Source organism: Raphanus sativus, chromosome 6 (assembly GCF_000801105.2).
Source record: "Raphanus sativus cultivar WK10039 chromosome 6, ASM80110v3, whole genome shotgun sequence".
NCBI lineage: Eukaryota > Viridiplantae > Streptophyta > Magnoliopsida > Brassicales > Brassicaceae > Raphanus > Raphanus sativus.
The window spans coordinates 3,650,759-3,668,524 of record NC_079516.1 but is presented as its reverse complement, the minus strand read 5'-3'; the positions used below and the strand labels follow the sequence as shown (position 1 = coordinate 3,668,524).

General features: G+C 32.3%; 2 protein-coding genes, 1 long non-coding RNA gene and 1 pseudogene across 4 annotated transcripts; 1 reads left to right on the top strand and 3 right to left on the bottom strand.

The window, feature by feature from the left end:
• Positions 1-568: 568 nt before the first annotated feature.
• Positions 569-2,373, bottom strand: LOC108816307 (uncharacterized). Of its 2 annotated transcripts, none has more exons than XR_001943825.2 (4): positions 2,164-2,373; positions 1,598-2,057; positions 1,374-1,511; positions 569-1,309 (listed from the first exon to the last, which is right to left on the bottom strand). It is a non-coding gene; the product is annotated as an uncharacterized LOC108816307 (long non-coding RNA). The 2 variants fall into 2 exon arrangements; XR_001943826.2 differs by having other exon boundaries at positions 1,645-2,057.
• A 978-nt stretch (positions 2,374-3,351) lies between these two features.
• LOC108805601 (pyruvate, phosphate dikinase regulatory protein 2) lies at positions 3,352-5,039 on the bottom strand. Its single transcript, XM_018577523.2, has 3 exons — positions 4,530-5,039; positions 3,730-4,369; positions 3,352-3,649 (listed from the first exon to the last, which is right to left on the bottom strand). Exons 1-3 carry the CDS (start codon positions 4,893-4,895, stop codon positions 3,543-3,545), a joined length of 1,113 nt encoding a protein of 370 aa, XP_018433025.2. The 5' UTR covers positions 4,896-5,039; the 3' UTR covers positions 3,352-3,542.
• A 729-nt stretch (positions 5,040-5,768) lies between these two features.
• Positions 5,769-7,729, top strand: LOC130496364 (homeobox-leucine zipper protein ATHB-20-like; annotated as a pseudogene).
• A 2,822-nt stretch (positions 7,730-10,551) lies between these two features.
• LOC108810740 (uncharacterized) lies at positions 10,552-11,494 on the bottom strand. Its single transcript, XM_018582824.2, has one exon. The coding sequence runs from the start codon at positions 11,416-11,418 to the stop codon at positions 10,900-10,902; it is 519 nt and encodes a 172-aa protein (XP_018438326.2). The 5' UTR covers positions 11,419-11,494; the 3' UTR covers positions 10,552-10,899.
• Positions 11,495-17,766: the final 6,272 nt, after the last annotated feature.

The window sequence follows — 17,766 nt, the reverse complement described above, 5'->3', positions numbered from 1 at the left end:
TCTGTTAGCATATTATATATCTTTGTAAATATTATAATATATAATTTGTGATTTTAATAGTTAAGCGGGCAATATACTGTATGCAAGGAGAGAAAATTGATAAACATGCTCTAATAACCAAATAACCAATGACGTTCACATTCCCATATTTGGAAGTGTTTTAACAAATTGTGAAATTTTATTGAACTTTGACACCTTTACTATACAATTCACAAATGATTTATGAACATTTGAGTTGTTGGACCTTTTCAAGTCAGTAAATAATAAATATACAATCTATTAAATACTCTTGATCTCATAAGACAATTAGAAATCATTAGTTTTCAATATAATTAATTTTAAGTATAAATAATTTTTCAAAATTTCATTATTTCATAAAGATAGTAATTATATTTCAAAATTCGTAAAAATTTAATAAACTTATATTATTTTTGTATAGACATATGAGATTGTCGTTTCTTGTTATTTTTTTGTTGTGTAGAATTTGTAGTCAAATTTACAATCTTATGACCATTATTATAACACAATCATTAAACGAAGACACTCACATCAACATAGAAAATCAGAAGTTGTAATTTCCGTAATACATTTATATTTGTATCTTATCGAGGGTATCCTTTTAAGTTGGACCCTATATGTCTGGCGATGAAGAGATGCGCAAATAAATTTCTTCAGACTTATATATCTGACCCAAAATCTGAATGAGAAGTGCTGCCACTGAGGATATGTAAGAGCTCGGGAAGAAGGGTGTTGGTGAGTCTTGTTGTCTTGCTGATCTCTTGTTTCTTCTTCTTTATGGTTTATTCCGTGCACCTTGAATCTGTGCAGCAGCTCTCTTTTGGTGTAGTGTTCATCACTGGCTTCAGACCAAACTTAAGCAGCTCATTCTACACGTCAAGCAGGTCGCTCGGAATGTCTGTCGTGGAGCATAAATTTATACTTGTCATCAACTTTGACCTGAGGTTTGAAGTTGTTAGGATACACAATATTCTCTTTTGAATCAGCGCTTGATAGCAACCATATCTGTGTTGAAGCTTTCAGAGAATGCACAATACAAACACAATCAAGAACCAAACCATATATATTCACATAAACACACGACCTGAGACAATTTTGTCCAACCAAAACCAACTGGATCTAAGGTGACCAAACACTTACGTAAACATTATCCAGACCAACTGTATAAAATAAAAGCAAACCTGCAAATCCTCAATAAGTTACTTTCAGATCAACAGTTGCTGTCATTCAGGTAAGCTACTTTCAGATCAACAACTGCAGTCCCAGCAGGATACTTGACATCGTGCCTAGCCTGTGACAACAGCATAGTTGGTGTTAAAAAAGAAAGAAACTTTAATCAAACGTAAAGTGTATACCTTGTAAGAGAACCTTCTCCCATGACACATAGTTCCTTAACCATCAAAAACAGCCTTTTTGGAAAGGATAATAACATAACTTCTGTTCATTTGTTCTGGTGTAAACGTCATTGGCTCTGATGTAAAGGATTGCCTTGTCTGCAAGAACCAAATCAAATCCAACTTCACATATGTGAATGGTATAACAGTATTGCAGACAAAAGATGAAATAAGGAAGCTGAAACCTCAAATAAAAGTTCAATGACATGTTCGATATGAGCACCAAGAGGACCTTTTCTTATGGTGTTGATAAACTGAAGCCGCTCGGTGTCATGGAGAAGTTGACAGAAGGAGGCGCCTGTTAGATATACCAACTCCGACCACCACCACCGCCAAGTAATTTTCTCTCCCCTCCGCCTCCAAGTGATTTCCTCCCGCCGCCATTAATGTTTGAAGCTCCGGCTATGGGTATTTTCGTTAGATCTTTAACGGTGGCGTAGCCCTTACGCGTATCACTCATCATCCCTCTGTTTTTCTTCTCTTCCTCATACGCTGATATGCTTCCTCTTGGCCGGCCTAGAGAAAACAGAGGTGGTTCTGCTCTTAAACGGTGGAAGAAATACAATAAACTTTTGTGAGGATGATGTTCATGGCCTCCCAGAACCGGAGCAACTGCACTTGAACGGTGGAGGAGGAGCGTCCGGTCTGTAAATCGAGAGAAATATTAAAGCGTTAGTCATACCTCAGAACATTGTTCAGAGTGTTGTGTTGACGGATTGAAAAGATGGTTTCCCGAGGAGAAAGGACTAACCTTTTTATACATGCATATACACAGCCTTGCAGAATTAAAGCTCACATTGAAGATAGATCATGGGTAATAGATTAATGGAGGGCTTTAAGAGGATGAATCTATAACAGATATCCTTTCAGATTGTAAGAAAGAAGATGAACCATCGCGTTTGAAATCCTAGAGTTTTAGTCGCACTCTGTTTTTCGGGCCACATCCCACTCAGATTGCTTAAGGACTAAAGAGCCCATCACGACCTGGATCAATAACTACTAAAGCCCACAATACCTCTAAATAAATAAAACGTGAGTTTCGATGGACTGGGACACGTGTCAGCCTATGGTAACTCAACTTTGTGACATGGAATCCTATGTGGCAGCCTCAGGAAGGAGAGAAACTTTATTTTATATAAATAGATTTGAAAGTTTTTTAGTTTTTTCTCTAAATAAGTATATTATAGCATAAATATTATCACTAAAATTTAAAATTATGTTTATCTAATTTGATAAGAACAATAAAAACAATATAATGTTTTAACTTAAATTTAAAATTATGTAAATTAATGGTTTAAATAAGAATATCATATTAATAAATAAATTATGTATTTATTATTCATTTTATTGTAAATTCACATATATTAATATTTTTTAATTAACCGGTTCTTGAGTTTATTCGGTTTTATCGATTTATATAACGAATCATATTCATATACCACAGTTTCTTACAAATAATTTTCATTCGGTTTTCTCAATATTACTATAACCAAATCATTTTCCATATTTTGGTTTGATTTTAATTGATTCAATTTTATGGTGAACATCCCTACTATGGGGTGACAGAAAATATAAACTTTTTTTTGTCTGAAACAAGACAGAAAAGATAAACATATGTTTAAAATAGTATAATAAACACTTGCAAGTATTTAATGAAATTTCTGTTATTAATCTTATCAAGTAGCTATTTACATGTAATCTTTGTCAATGAATTTTTTTTAATTATTGGACGTTAACGCATCGTGTATAACATTTGTCAACGAAATGTTTGGGTTTTGGACGTTATCACAAACAATAATTTGATCCCACATGCATTATTTGCATGTTCTTCCAATTACAACCATCATTGACCGCTACGTTTTAACCTTTTCTCTAGGTGGCAAACGTCATGTCTTAGCATGCTATTACTCATGGGGATGAACAGATTAACTATCAATCATAAAATCAAAAAACTCATAATCAAATAGAAATAATTTACAAAATTGACGTAGACGGTATTACTATGTCTATTAGCTATAGAAAAATTCGTGAAGGAATTCAAAAACGTCAACTTAATTAACTAACACATACAAGTTGCAGTTTGATGAAACTCTAGCAAACTGTTACCCACCTAAGGAAAGGAGTGATCGCTTAGAAGCGTTTTGAGATACAAGGAACAGAAGTACTACTGTCGCTACCGTCATGGTAAAGCCGCAGAATCACAGCAGCGGTTTCTTCTATTGCTTTATTCGTCACATCTGCAACCCCCAAGGTATAAATATTATTTTGAATGAAGAAAGATAGAGAGTGGTTTCAAGCGAGTGAGTGTTTATTTTACCTATGACCGCCCATCCAGGGTTTTTGGCATAGATCTTTGAAGCGAAATCAAGTTCTTTCCGAACAAGATGGAAACCAGAGTATCTGTTCTCTCCTTCCGTATCCACCCCTAACGTTTTAGCTCTCGTTCTCCTAATCGCTTGCAGCACAACAAGTTCAATCTTCAACGCAAAAACTTTCCTCGGTTCAACCTCGAATAGCGTCTTGGGCGGTTCCACACCCATCACAAACGGCACATTGGCGACCTTATACCCTTTCTGAGCAATATAAGTAGACAGCGGCGTCTTCCCCGTCCGGGAAACACCGACAAGAACGATATCAGCCTTGCCTAAGTTCTCGGGCAAAGTCCCATCGTCTTGCTTGATGGTGAACTCAATGGCTTCGATTCTTTTGAAATAAGCATCGTTAAGAGTCTTGACCCTACCGGGCGCTCCACGGGTGAGACCAGACGGAGAGACACCCAAGTGAGACGCTATCCCTTCGATGATCGGTCCCAAGATGTCAACAGAAAGCACTCCCAACTGATCACAAGCTTCTTTAGCGGATTTGGACATGGAAGGATTGGCTAAAGTGTAGAAACACATCGCCTTTTGCTTCGCCGCCTGATTTATAATCTCTAACAGCTTCTCCTCATCCTCCACCTGTCCCCCAAGAAAAAAACAGAGATCCCATAAAAACAGAGTATCTCATAAAAACAGAGATCCCATAAAAACAGAGTATCTCATAAAAAACAGAGATCCCATAAAAACAGAGTATCTCATTTTGATTAAAAAAAGGATGAGACTTTGAGTGTTTAAGTACCCAAGAGAAGAGATGTGTATTGACAGAACATCCACGATTGACCAACCGATTCTCGAATTGGCCCAACGCGGCGTTGACGGAGTGCTCCGCCGTCCACCCTGTCCCGTCGGAGACCAAATATATAGACTTTCCCGCCGCCACGTCGTCGCCATCGATCGAAGACGTCTTCCGATCAGCCTCCTCCGTCGTTGATTGACGGCGAGGTGCGTTGATCGGACGGTCGATATTGGCGCCGGAGCGTAAAGCTCGGGCCATGGACCATCGGTTCAGTTTGGGACTAGCCTTCAGCTTCGGAGAGCAAGGACTCGAAGCTGCCAACGGAAACTCGGAATCAGGTTCGGGATGGGCTTGGTGTGAAGAACTCATCGTCAGAAATGATCAAACAGATTTGTCTGTTTACTGTCTCTCTCTCCGACTTTGTTACGCCGGTGGTTCAGTTCTTATCCAATCACGCCGCCCCAAACGCATTTTTACCACTAAATTGACTTTTTTAACTTTTTAAGCGTTCTCGGTACCTTTTTGTTTAAAGGTTTTTACCATTTGATCTTCATTTGATATTTGGGCTTTCAAACGCCCAGTTCAATCTAGTGGGGTCAAAAATCAATACATTGCTAATGAGGTTTTATGGTTGTCAGATGATTTGGGCCTTAATGCAAATAAGAGCCCATGTGGGTTGTGGAGGAAGAGATTGATCTACGTACATTTTTGCTTTTGCGCTTTTTCCGACTGATGTTACAAAAAAGAAAAAAAAAAAAGCTTCTTGTCTGAAAACACAATTATAAGGATTTTAAGGCATAAAGATTAAAGATGGTGGTGTTGAAAAAAAAAGGATTAAAGATGGTGGGGGATAACATCCTGAATATATAATAGTACCATTTACATGCTATTCCCTCTATGTTGCAGATATAAATTTTAAAATATTGATGAACAAATAAATTATTATTACATGTAAGAAATGGATTAATATATATGAATTACATAAGCCTAAAGCTAATTAATAAAAAAGGATACGTCCTAGAAACCTCCCCTAACATGATCCTTTCATCATTAGCTTTCTCTTTCTATTTATATATGAGGGGTTGATGATGAGAGATCCCCAAGAAGCTCCAAACTCATTTGTTATTGAACTCTAAATCTTTAAACAACAAAGCATTCATCATCACTAGCTTCTAACTTCACGTTTCAATAGAAAGCATATAAGTGATCAATCCTTGGTGGATTTCTCTTGTATATACATGTATGTATATATTTAATCCAACCGCAGATGCAACTGAAGGACTGAGATTAGAGATGGCGTTTCCTCAACATGGTTTTATGTTCCAACAACTTCATGAAGACAATACCCATGATCAGTTCCCTTCTTGTCATCCTCCTCATCTCTTCAATGGTACTACTATATATGTCCCTTCATATATAGATTATAGTCGTAATTAACATTTGTTATCTACATAGGAGGAAACTACATGATGAACAGATCTATGTCGTTAACGAACGTGCAAGAGGATCATCATCCAACCGTTGATGAGGAGAATCTATCAGACGATGGGTTACATATGATACTTGGAGAGAAGAAGAAGAGGCTACAATTAGAGCAAGTTAGGGCATTAGAGAAGCTTCGAGCTAGGGAATAAGCTGGAGCCAGAGAGGAAGATACAATTAGCTAAAGCATTGGGGATGCAACCGAGGCAGATAGCGATCTGGTTCCAAAACAGGAGAGCTAGGTGGAAGACTAGACAACTCGAGAGAGACTATGACTCACTCAGGAAACAGTTTGAGTCTCTTAAATCCGACAATGATTCTCTTCTTGCCCACAACAAGAAACTCCTCGCTGAGGTATAATATATGTATATATATATATATATATATATATATATGTTTATATGTATTTAACTATATGTCTATAGAGAATGTTAATAAAACTTCTGGCGTAGTTTTTGGTTGGGTCCTTTAGTTTTAGTGTTTTACTTTACAAATATAAAAAGTAAAATGGATCTCAAAAATTATAAATGAAAAATTGTTAAGAAGGCACTTAAAAATATTTTTGGATTCAGTACTTTAGCTTATATTTTGGGGTTTATGGCATAATTATACAAATTTATGCGATTTTTTACTTGGAATTGGTTCATGAATTTATCAAGTTTATGTATGCATTTACATTTAGTAGGATTAGACGAAGTGCAATAAATTATTCTTGGGCTTTTCATGATCCAACATTATGAGATGTTTGTCAAAAGACAGTTGGTGTTTTGTTTGCTAAGTAAATTGTTCTTAATCACTGTATACATTTAATTAATGGATTCCCATATGACTATCAAGCCATTGCATGTGTAGAACCGCCAACCATAAGAGAAGAATACAATATATTCTAGCAATGTTATTTTTGGGTTTTCAAATGATTCTGCTAAAATGTGATAGTTACTACATCTTTAAGAATAACTTGTGGAAATTTCTAGATTCTACAGGCTTACTGAAATTAAAAATTCTGATACAGGAAGGTTATTTTAAGTATTACTTTTAGTCTATTTTCTAAATATTTTGTTGTTACTTCAAATAATATTGAAATATGTATTATTTAAATGTCATTTAGAAATGTAACCATGACTCAGAATCCAAATAAAAACGTATTCGATCTTCATGTGCATCAATGAACAAGTAGTGTTTGAATTTCCAAAACTTAACATTTGATTTGTGTGTGTTAGTTAAAGGTAATGTCATTAAAGAACAATGATTGTAATGAAGCAAGCATAATAAAGAGAGAAGCAGAAGCTTCATGGAGCAATAATGGAAGCACAGACATAAATCTGAAGATGCCCAGAGAGACCACTACAACACATGTGAGCACGATCAAAGACCTTTTCCCTTCATCTATTCGGGCATCTACACATCATCATCAGAACCATGAAATGGTTCAAAAAGAGAGCCTTTGTGACATGTTTAATGGCACTGATGAAACTACTACAGATGGTTACTGGCCGTGGTCTGATCCAAACCACAACAACCACCACCAATTCAATTGATTTATGATTTTATAGCTCGAATGGATCACCACCATTATGCCATTATCATCACCACCATCGTCAACACCATGAGATAAGACACTTCATCTCTTGTTTGCATTTGACGATTTGGAATTATATATTACTACTCTTTTAAATTTAAATAGTGATTTATTTTGTTTTCTTTAGTAGAGCATTGGTGTATAGTGGGAAAGGTTGTTGTTTAATTGAATGAATAAATTTAATCTTTACTTTTATGAGGAAGTTTTATATAATGGATCATGAGTTTACAACCTAATCGTAAGATCATCTTGTACTTTTTTCTAGTGACTGAAAAATTGGACTAAGTGAGAAGTATAGCATTGCCATTTAGCAAAAAGTTAATATGAAAACACGCGAATGTACAGTCTAACCTTCTATGACTCTGATCCCAATCTGACCAAGATTTATAAATTACGTTTCTTTCATTTCCAACATTTTCCAAAAAGTCCTTTTTCAAAAAAAAAAACATTTTCCAAAAAGTCTAAAAGTGTATATTTGTGTATAGTAAATAGGAAACCTACTCTCTTTTATCCGATCAAAATTCTCCCTCTAAATATGGCCTCGTCAAAATTTATTATAATAAATAATATCAAAATTATATTGGGTTGGTACAAATTTATTAAGAAAATAAGGGAATAATAGTGAGAAAAAATTCATATGCATGTGACTAATAGTGGAATTCCAGCTCTGCCGTTGACGTAAATCCATGATTTATATTAGATGTACTTTTAATATATATTTTATTTTATTATCTTTGCAAGTTGCAATTTTAAACAGCGAGCTAAAAAATAAAAAAATTTAAACAACGAGCTTATACGTGTTACAAAAAAAAAGAATTACTGAAAACACACATGCATCTAATTCGTTACAGACGAATACCATGCGTCACATACAGTCTACAGACATACTTGATACCTGCATGAATATATGGGCTAAATATTCAGGTTTAAGCACATAACGTGTAATCATTCATAATTGTAATATTTTGAAATTACCTCAGTTATCCTAAAGTTCGCCCTAATATTTTCTCCCTGTCCCGATAATCGAGGAGCCGCCTCAACATTTTCTTCTCGACGCCGGTAGAGCCACGGCTCGCTGGCGTCGGGCGCTTCAATCGCCGTGCTGTCCTCTCTCTTCTCCTGTCCGCTCAAGTTCAAGATCTCGCTCTCCGTTCACCGCTTGTGTTACCTTTCCTTGGTCGAAGATGTCTTCGATTTCATGTTTTCCCGGGGGTTCCCGGTTACATCTCGCCTCTTCTGCTCAGCGACGTCAAAGTCATACCTCTGCTGGTCCGGTTCTGTTAGAAGTCAGATCTGTAAGGCTCACTCTTCCGCTCCTCCTTACAACATATTCCTGGCTAGGAAACCTCCTCCGACATCCGCCTTTCATACCACCCCGAGTCCAACTTCAAGCTTCAGTTTTCGACGTTTGTAAATCTAGGGTTCGTGGGGTTCCACATTTAACTCAGGTTATAGATCTGAAAACTTGTCGATTGTCTCGTTTGTGCTCGCCCTTTGTCTCCTTCATCTCCATGGTCGCTGGCCCTCCTACGCCGCTTGCCCCTCCATCATCATCATCACCTTCACCGTGTTGTTTGAACGGCGTCTCCTCCATCAGATTATTTCACAGACGAACGATGTGTCCTTTTGCTCATGATATGGGCTATGTTCATGTTGTAGTGGGCTTGACAAGCCCAATAAGGTTTCAAGGTATTTCAAAGTTTCGTCCCTCTTGTTCGAAGAGTAGTCAATCTCTCCATTTACCGGTGGATTCATCGGGACCATCATTATCATCCTCTGCCTCTTTCTTAAAGAGTGCTCTCCCTCCATTTTTGTGGAGGTGTTTTTCCATATCTATAACCGTCTTGCTATCTTGTGGAGCGGTCCGTTCGGGGCCTGAAGATGCAGCGGGATTCGTTTCGACGAGTTTCCGAGGTGCGGATTGGATGTCAACGTCACAATTTAAAGTGACTATCTCTTTGCTGTCCGACCATGTCGTGAAGGCTACATTGACGCATTCAAACACCGTTTTGAGTTTGCTGTCATCATCTTCTTTTGAAGATCTATCTGTTTTATCTTATGATATTGTAGTTTTTACTTTCAATCAAAGAGGATGGACAATTCCCTCTATCATTTGTAACCAATCTAGTTGAAGTTAATGGTAAAATTTGTGTTTCAAAAAAAAAAAAAGCACATAACGTAAAATCACCTCTTCTTATAAGTAAATACTAAATCTTGATGTGCGGATATTCATTTTTAATTTTTAGTTTCTGTTTGTACTAAATATTATATTTTTAAATTTAGTTGTGTTACGTAAATGTTATATTTTAAATTATATCGAGTAATTTTATTTGTTTGCGTTTTCTTGTATCTTGTATCCCTGATACTAGATCCATATTAAAAATCCAACATTTATACAATTAGATTTATGTGTAAGATATTGACTTCCATAATATAGGCGTGAGTTTAATTTTACTATATATACTGTGTATAGAATAAATTGGTTAACACAAATGTAGTCTACATATTTTCTTGTAAAAGGAATGTGGGCTATATTTGATATAGAGATTTGTGGAATTAATCAATCGATATATAAAAGAAGTAGATTTTTTGGATAGATTCTATACATTAATTTTTCAAAACTAAATTAGCCTGATCCAAAAATTGAGGAAAAATAATGATTTTGGAAACAAATTATGCGATTTAGTAATAGGTAATATTATAAATTTTTTGTGTGTTTTAGTTTCTCAATAATGTTATAAAAAAGATTCCTCACTGACTATACGTTTGGAGGGAGTAAGTAATTAGATTTGCATAGTTGGTTTGAATATAATACCAAATAAATATTTGGTATGAATATATTGATTTGTCTAGTTGGTTTGGATTTTAAATAAAAATTATTTTGTTTGTTTAGAAATTATTTCTGTTACAAAAATCGATTGGGGTAAAAAGATAACTTAATAACTTTCCATTGCTCTTTTCAAAAAAATAAAATAATAACTTTCCATTGCATTGTATACATGTTTCATCAACTATGTGTGAGGAAGAAAAGAAGAATATATATACATGCTAATCTGAAATCACATAATTATTCTGCTCTGAATATCTCCGGTTTCTGTGTTTGATATAATTTTATAATTTTTATTTTTTTACAATATTCAGTTTTCCGTAGTTTATATATTACAGTTCTATTAGATTTAATATTAAATTTATGTGCAATTAAAATATATACATACAATGGGTAAATTATTAGCTCCTCTCATTTGCAAAGCCAAACTTCATGGGCCCAATATGAAACCTCCTTATAACGTTCATGAAACCCTAGTTCATGTTTCAGTATCTCCCTCTGTTTAATCCCAAATCCTTCAAAATGCTCTGAATTATGCCATATCTCTTTTTCTTTGGTGTCCGCTTAAGCTTTCTGTTGAATTTCTTAAGCTTTTTCTCATAAGGTTTTAGACTCTCACCCTTTTTGTGAGCTTCTCCGAGCTCATCCAACGCCGTCTCAGATTTGGTTAACACATTCACCTCGGTTTCCAAGTTCTTAAGGTTGGCTTTCTTTTCTTTCAAATCCTCTGCGATCAGGCTTTTGGCTTCATCAAGGTCCTCTTCAAGTACTTTTTCCTCTTTATCTCTTTCTTTGTCTTTGTCTTTGTCGTTTTCAACTACTTTTTCGCCTTTATCTCTTTCTTTGTCTTGGTCGTTTTCAAGTATTTTTTCATCTTTATCTGTTTCTTTGCCTATGTCGTTTTCAGTTACTTTTTCGTCTTTATCTGTCGAATGTTGAGCCTCAGAGACATGTAGAAAGACAATAAGAGCGAGAAGGAGAAGCACAAAGGAGATCTTGGCCATGTTTTATTATTCTTTTCCCTCAACTTATTTTGAAATAGATCTAACTATAATTTGTTAAAAAGGAGATATTATATAAGAGGATTGACTTCGTGTGTTCATTTCTTAAATCATTTACAGTTAACTATGCGTAAAAATAGTAACCTTGTTTTGATGGTCAACAAATGGTGTTGACTTCTCTGGTCACCCATTTATTTCGCAAAAGTTTTTGGTAGTCATCATCTTACTCAAAAACTTCAATTTTTTTTTGACTTAAATTTGGAAAAACTTCAATTTTGGAACCTTCAATTATGGAAATTCAAAAAAGAATATTCTTGTTTCTATATACAGTTTATACTAGATATGTGTGGGCGTGCTAGACAAATTTATTTGATGTTATAATTTTTTGAAAATATAAAAAGAATTGAAATCTTTTTTATTGTAGATTTTTTTTTTTTTGCAAATATATATATTTTTAGACGAAAGATTTAAATGTTAGAAAAGTTACAGATATAAGGTCATAGGGACCTTAGAGTTCAAAATAAAACCATCATACTTTAGAGTTTAAGTCTTGAGAAACAAGAAAGCAACCCAGTAGAGTAAGTGACACTTAACAATATATTGGTGTCAAGTTAGTGATAAGGAGCTTTACCTCTACCCCTTCTTCCTTTGACTGGAACTTTGAACCATTCCATGTCTTTGAGTCTTTGAGATGGCTTTAATGATCTACAGCCAGGTGACCTTTGTGAAATTTTAAAACAAAAGCGAAGAAAGTAAACTTCAGTATATAGAGCATTTACCGAAAACTTAATATTTTAAAAGGGTTTAACCCACAGATTTTAGAAAAAAATCAAAATATGAAAATCTGGTTTTAGTGTATACTTTCATCGAGCACTAATATAAGATGATGGTCAAAGAGTTTAGAACCTCTGTTGACTCTATTTCTCTAGATAATGAAGATTTTATAATGCTAATTCCACTAAACTAGTCAATATGTGAAATTTTAGTAAACTAAATATTAAAAAAAAATAGAATTATTCCTATATACCATGAAAGATAGTTTAGAATACATTAATTTATGTAGAATGTGGTTTGAAAATTTTAAAACAAAAGTAAAGAGTATAAACTTCAGTATATAGAGCATTTACCGAAAACTCAATATTTTTGAAGGGGTTAACCCACGGATTTTGAAATTTTTTCGAAAAGATGAAAATCTGGTTTTAGTGTAAGGTTTCATCGAGCACTAACATAAGATGATGGTCAAAGAGTTTAGAACCTCTGTTGTCTCCGTTTCTCTAGATAATGAAGATTTTATAATGCTAATTCCACTAATCTAGGAAGTATATTAAATTTTAGTAAACTAAATGTTAAAAATTAGAACGACTCCTATATACCATGAAAGATATTTTAGAGTACATTAATTCAAATTTAGAATGTGGTTTGAAAGTTTTAAACAAAAGTGAAGAGTATAAACTTCAGTACATAGAGCATTTACCGAAAACTCAATATTTTTGAAGGGGTTAACCCACATATTTTGAAAAAAATTCAAAAATATGAAAATCTGGTTTTAGTTTATAGTTTCATCGAGCACTAACATAAGATGATGGTCAAAGAATTTAGAACCTCTGTTGTCTCCGTTTCTCTAGATAATGAAGATTTGATAATGCTAATTCCACTAATCTATGCAGTATATGAAATTTTAGTAAACTAAATATTAAAAAATTAGAATGATTCCTATATACCCTGAAAAATATTTTAGAGTACATTAATTCAAATTTAGAATGCGGTTTGAAAATTTTAAACAAAAGTGAAGAGTATAAACTTCAGCACATAGATCATTTACCGAAACCTCAATATTTTTGAAGGGGTTAACCCACGGATTTTGAAACTTTTTCAAAATATGAAAAACTTGTTTTAGTTTATAGTTTCATCGAGCACTAACATAAGATGATGGTCAAAAAGTTTAGAACCTCTGTTGTCTCCGTTTTTCTAGATAATGAAAGTTTTTATAATGCTAATTCCAACAATCTAGGAAGTATATGAAATTCTACTAAATTAAATATTAATAAATTAGAATGATTCCTATATACCATGAAAGATATTTAAGTATACATTAATTCAAATTTAGAATATGGTTTGAAAATTTTAAACAAAAGTGAAGAGTATAAACTTTAGTATATAGAGCAATTATCGAAAACTCAATATATTTGAAGGGGTTAACCTACGGATTATGAAAAAAATTCAAAAATATGAAAATCTTGTTTTAGTTTATAGTTTCATTGAGCACTAACATAAGATGATGGCCGAAGAGTTTAGAACCTCTTTTGTCTCCGTTTCTCTAGATAATGAAGATTTTATAATGCTAATTCCACTAATATAGGCAGCATATGAAATTTTAGTAAACTAAATATTAAAAAATTAGGATGATTCCTATATACCATGAAATATTGTTTAGAATACATTAACTTAAATGTAGAATGTGGTTTGAAAATTTTAAACTAAAGTGAAGAGTATAAACTTCAGTATATAGAGCATTTACTGAAAACTCAACATTTTTGAAAGGGTTAACCCACGGACTTTGAAAAAATTTCAAAAATATGAAAATCTTGTTTTAGTGTATAGTTTCATCGAGCACTAACCTAAGTTGATGATCAATGAGTTTAGAACCTCTGTTGTCTCCGTTTCTCTAGATAATGAAGATTTTTATAATGCTAATTCCATCAATCTAGGAATATATGAAATTTTAGTAAACTAAATATTAAAAAATTAGAATTATTCTTATATACCATGAAAGATATTTAACAGTACATTAATTCAAATTTAGAATGTGGTTTGAAAATTATAAACAAAAGTGAAGAGTATAAACTACAGTATATATAGCAATTATCGAAAACTCAATATATTTGAAGGGGTTAACCCACGGATTATGACAACATTTCAAAAATATGAAAATCTGGTTTTAGTTTATAGTTTCATCGAGCACTAACATAAGATGATGGTCGAAGAGTTTAGAACCTCTGTTGTCTCCGTTTCTCTAAATAATGAAGATTTTATAATGCTAATTCCACTAATATAGGCACTATATGAAATTTTAGTAAACTAAATATTAAAAAATTAGAATGATTCCTATATACCATAAAATATAGTTTAGAATACATTAATTCAAATGTAGAATGTTGTTTGAAAATTTTAAAACAAAAGTGAAGAGTATAAACTTCAGTATATAGAGCATTTACCGAAAACTCAATATTTTTGAAGGGGTTAACCCACGGATTTTGAAAAAAAATTCAAAAATTTGAAAATCTGGTTTTAGTGTATAGATTCATCGAGTACTAACATAATATGAAGGTCAAAGAGTTTAGAACCTCTATTGTGTCCGTTTATCTAGATAATGAAGATTTTATAATGCTAATTACACTAATCTAGGAAGCATATGAAATTTAGTAAATAAATGTTAAAAAATTAGAATGACTCCTATATACCATGAAAGATATTTTAGAGTACATTAATTCAAATTTACATTAAAGGGGTTAACCCACGGATTTTGAAAAAATTTCAAAAATATGAAAATCTGGTTTTAGTTTACAGTTTCATCGAGCACTAACATAAGATGATGGTCAAAGAATTTAGAACCTCTGTTGTCTCCGTTTCTCTAGATAATGCAGGTTTTTATAATGCTAATTCCAACAATCTAGGAATTATATGAAATTTTAGTAAATTAAATATTAAAAAATTAAAATGATTCCTAAATAATATGAAAGATATATAAGAATACATTAATTCAAATTAGAATGTGGTTTGAAAATTTTAAACAAAAGTGAAAAGTATAAACTTCAGTATATAGAGCAATTATCGAAAACTCAATATATTTGAAGGGATTAACCCACGGATTATGACAAAATTTCAAAAATATGAAAATCTGGTTTTAGTTTATTATTTCATTGAGCACTAACATAAGATGATGGTCGAAGAGTTTAGAACCTCTGTTATATCCGTTTCTCTAGGTAATGAAGATTTTATAATGCTAATTCCACTAATATAAGCAGTATATGGAAATTTTAGTAAACTAAATATTAAAAAATTAAAATGATTCCTATATACCATGAAAGATATTTAAGAGTACTTTAATTCAAATTTAGAATGTGGTTTGAAAATTTTAAACTAAAGTAAAGAGTATTAACTTCAGTATATAGAGCAATTACCAAAAAGTTAATATTTTTGAAGGGGTTAACCCACGGACTTTGAAAAAAATTCAAAAATATGAAAATATTGTTTTAGTGTATAGTTTCATCGAGCACTAACCTAAGATGATGGTCAATGAGTTTAAAACCTCTGTTATCGCCATTTCTCTAGATAATGAAGATTTTTATAATGCTAATTCCACCAATCTATGAAGTATATGAAATTTTACTAAACTAAATATTAAAAAATTAGAATGATTCTTATATACCATGAAAGATATTTAAGAGTACATTAATTCAAATTTAGAATGTGGTTTGAAAATTATAAACGAAAGTGAAGAGTATAAACTACATTATATAGAGCATTTACGAAAACTCAATATTTTTGAAGGGGTTAACCACGGATTTTGAAAAAAATTATAATATGAAAATCTGGTTTTAGTGTATAGTTTCATCGAGCACTAATAAGATGATGGTCAAAGAGTTTAGAACCTCTGTTGACTCTATTTCTCTAGATAATGAAGATTTTATAATGCTAATTCCACTAAACTAGTCAATATGTGAAATTTTAGTAAACTAAATATTAAAAAAAATAGAATTATTCATAATATACCATGAAAAGATAGTTTAGAATACATTAATTTAAATGTAGATTGTGGTTTGAAAATTTTTAAAAAAAGTAAAGAGTATAAACTTCAGTATATAGAGCATTTACCGAAACCTCAATATTTTTAAAGGGTTAACCCACGGATTTTGAAAAAAAATTCAAAAATATAAAATCTGGTTTAGTGTAAGGTTCCATCGAGCACTAACATAAGATGATGGTCAAAGAGTTTAGAACCTTGTTGTCTCCGTTTATCTAGATAATGAAGATTTTATAATGTTAATTACACTAATCTAGAAAGTTATGAAATTTTAGTAAACTAAATATTAAAAATTAGAATGACTCCTATATACCATGAAAGATTTTTAGTGTACATTAATTCAAATGTAGAATGTGGTTTGAAGTTTTAAACAAAAGTGAGGAGTATAAACTTCAGTATATAGAACATTTACCAAAACTCATATTTTTGAAGAGGTTAACCCATGGATTTTGAAAATTTTTCGAAAATATGATAATCTGGTTTAGTGTATAGTTTCATTGAGCACTTATATAAGATGATGGTCAAAGAGTTTTAGAACCTCTGTTGTCTCTTTTCTCTAGATAATGAATATTTTATAATGCTAATTCCACTAATCTAGGAAGTATATTAAATTTTAGTAAACTAAATGTTAAAAAATTAGAACGACTCCTATATACCATGAAAGATATTTTAGAGTACATTAATTCAAATTTAGAATGCGGTTTAAAAATTTTAAACAAAAGTGAAGAGTATAAACTTCAGTACATAGATCATTTACCGAAACCTCAATATTTTTGAAGGGGTTAACCCACGGATTTTGAAAAAAAAATCAAAAATAAGAAAATCTTGTTTTAGTTTATAGTTTCATCGAGAACTAACATAATATGATGTTTAACGAGTTTAGAAACTATGTTGTCTCCGTTTCTCTAGATAGTGAAGATTTAAAATGCTAATTCCATCAATCTAGGCAGTATATGAAATTTTATTAAACTAAATATTAAAAATTAGAATGATTCTATATACCATGAAAGATAGTTTAGAATACATTAATTCAAAATTTTAAGTGGTTTGAAAATTTTAAACAAATGTGAAGAGTATATCTTCAGTATATAGAGCATTTACCGAAAACTCATACTTTTGAAGGGGTTAACCCACGGATTTTGGAAAATTTTTAAAAATATGAAAATGGTCTTAGTGTATTGTTTCATCGAGCACTAATATAAGACGATGGTCCACGATTTAGAACCTCTTTTGTCTCAGTTCTCTGGATAATGAAGTTTTATAATGCTAATTCCACCAATCTAGGTAGTAATATTGAAATTTTAGTAAACTAATATTAAAAAATTGAATGATTCATATATATATATCCTGAAATATAATTTAGAATACATTAATTCAAATGTAGAATGTGGTTTGAAAATTTTAAACAAAAGTGAAGAGTATAAACTTCAGTATATAGAGCATTTACCACGGGATTTGAAAAAAATTTCAAAAAAAAATGAGAATCTGGTTTTAGTGTATAGTTTCATCGAGCACTAATATAAGATGATGGCCAAAGAGTTTAGAAC

What these genes read in the sequence shown, in the direction of transcription:
- LOC108810740 (XM_018582824.2), bottom strand. Translation starts at nt 11,418, where the DNA reads ATGGCCAAGATCTCCTTTGTGCTTCTCCTTCTCGCTCTTATTGTCTTT.
- LOC108805601 (XM_018577523.2), bottom strand. Translation starts at nt 4,895, where the DNA reads ATGAGTTCTTCACACCAAGCCCATCCCGAACCTGATTCCGAGTTTCCG. An exon ending in ATACACATCTCTTCTCTTGG is followed by an intron (nt 4,370 to 4,529) that starts GTACTTAAACAC and finishes CTTGGGGGACAG; the next exon opens with GTGGAGGATGAGGAGAAGCT. An exon ending in CCCTGGATGGGCGGTCATAG is followed by an intron (nt 3,650 to 3,729) that starts GTAAAATAAACA and finishes TGGGGGTTGCAG; the next exon opens with ATGTGACGAATAAAGCAATA.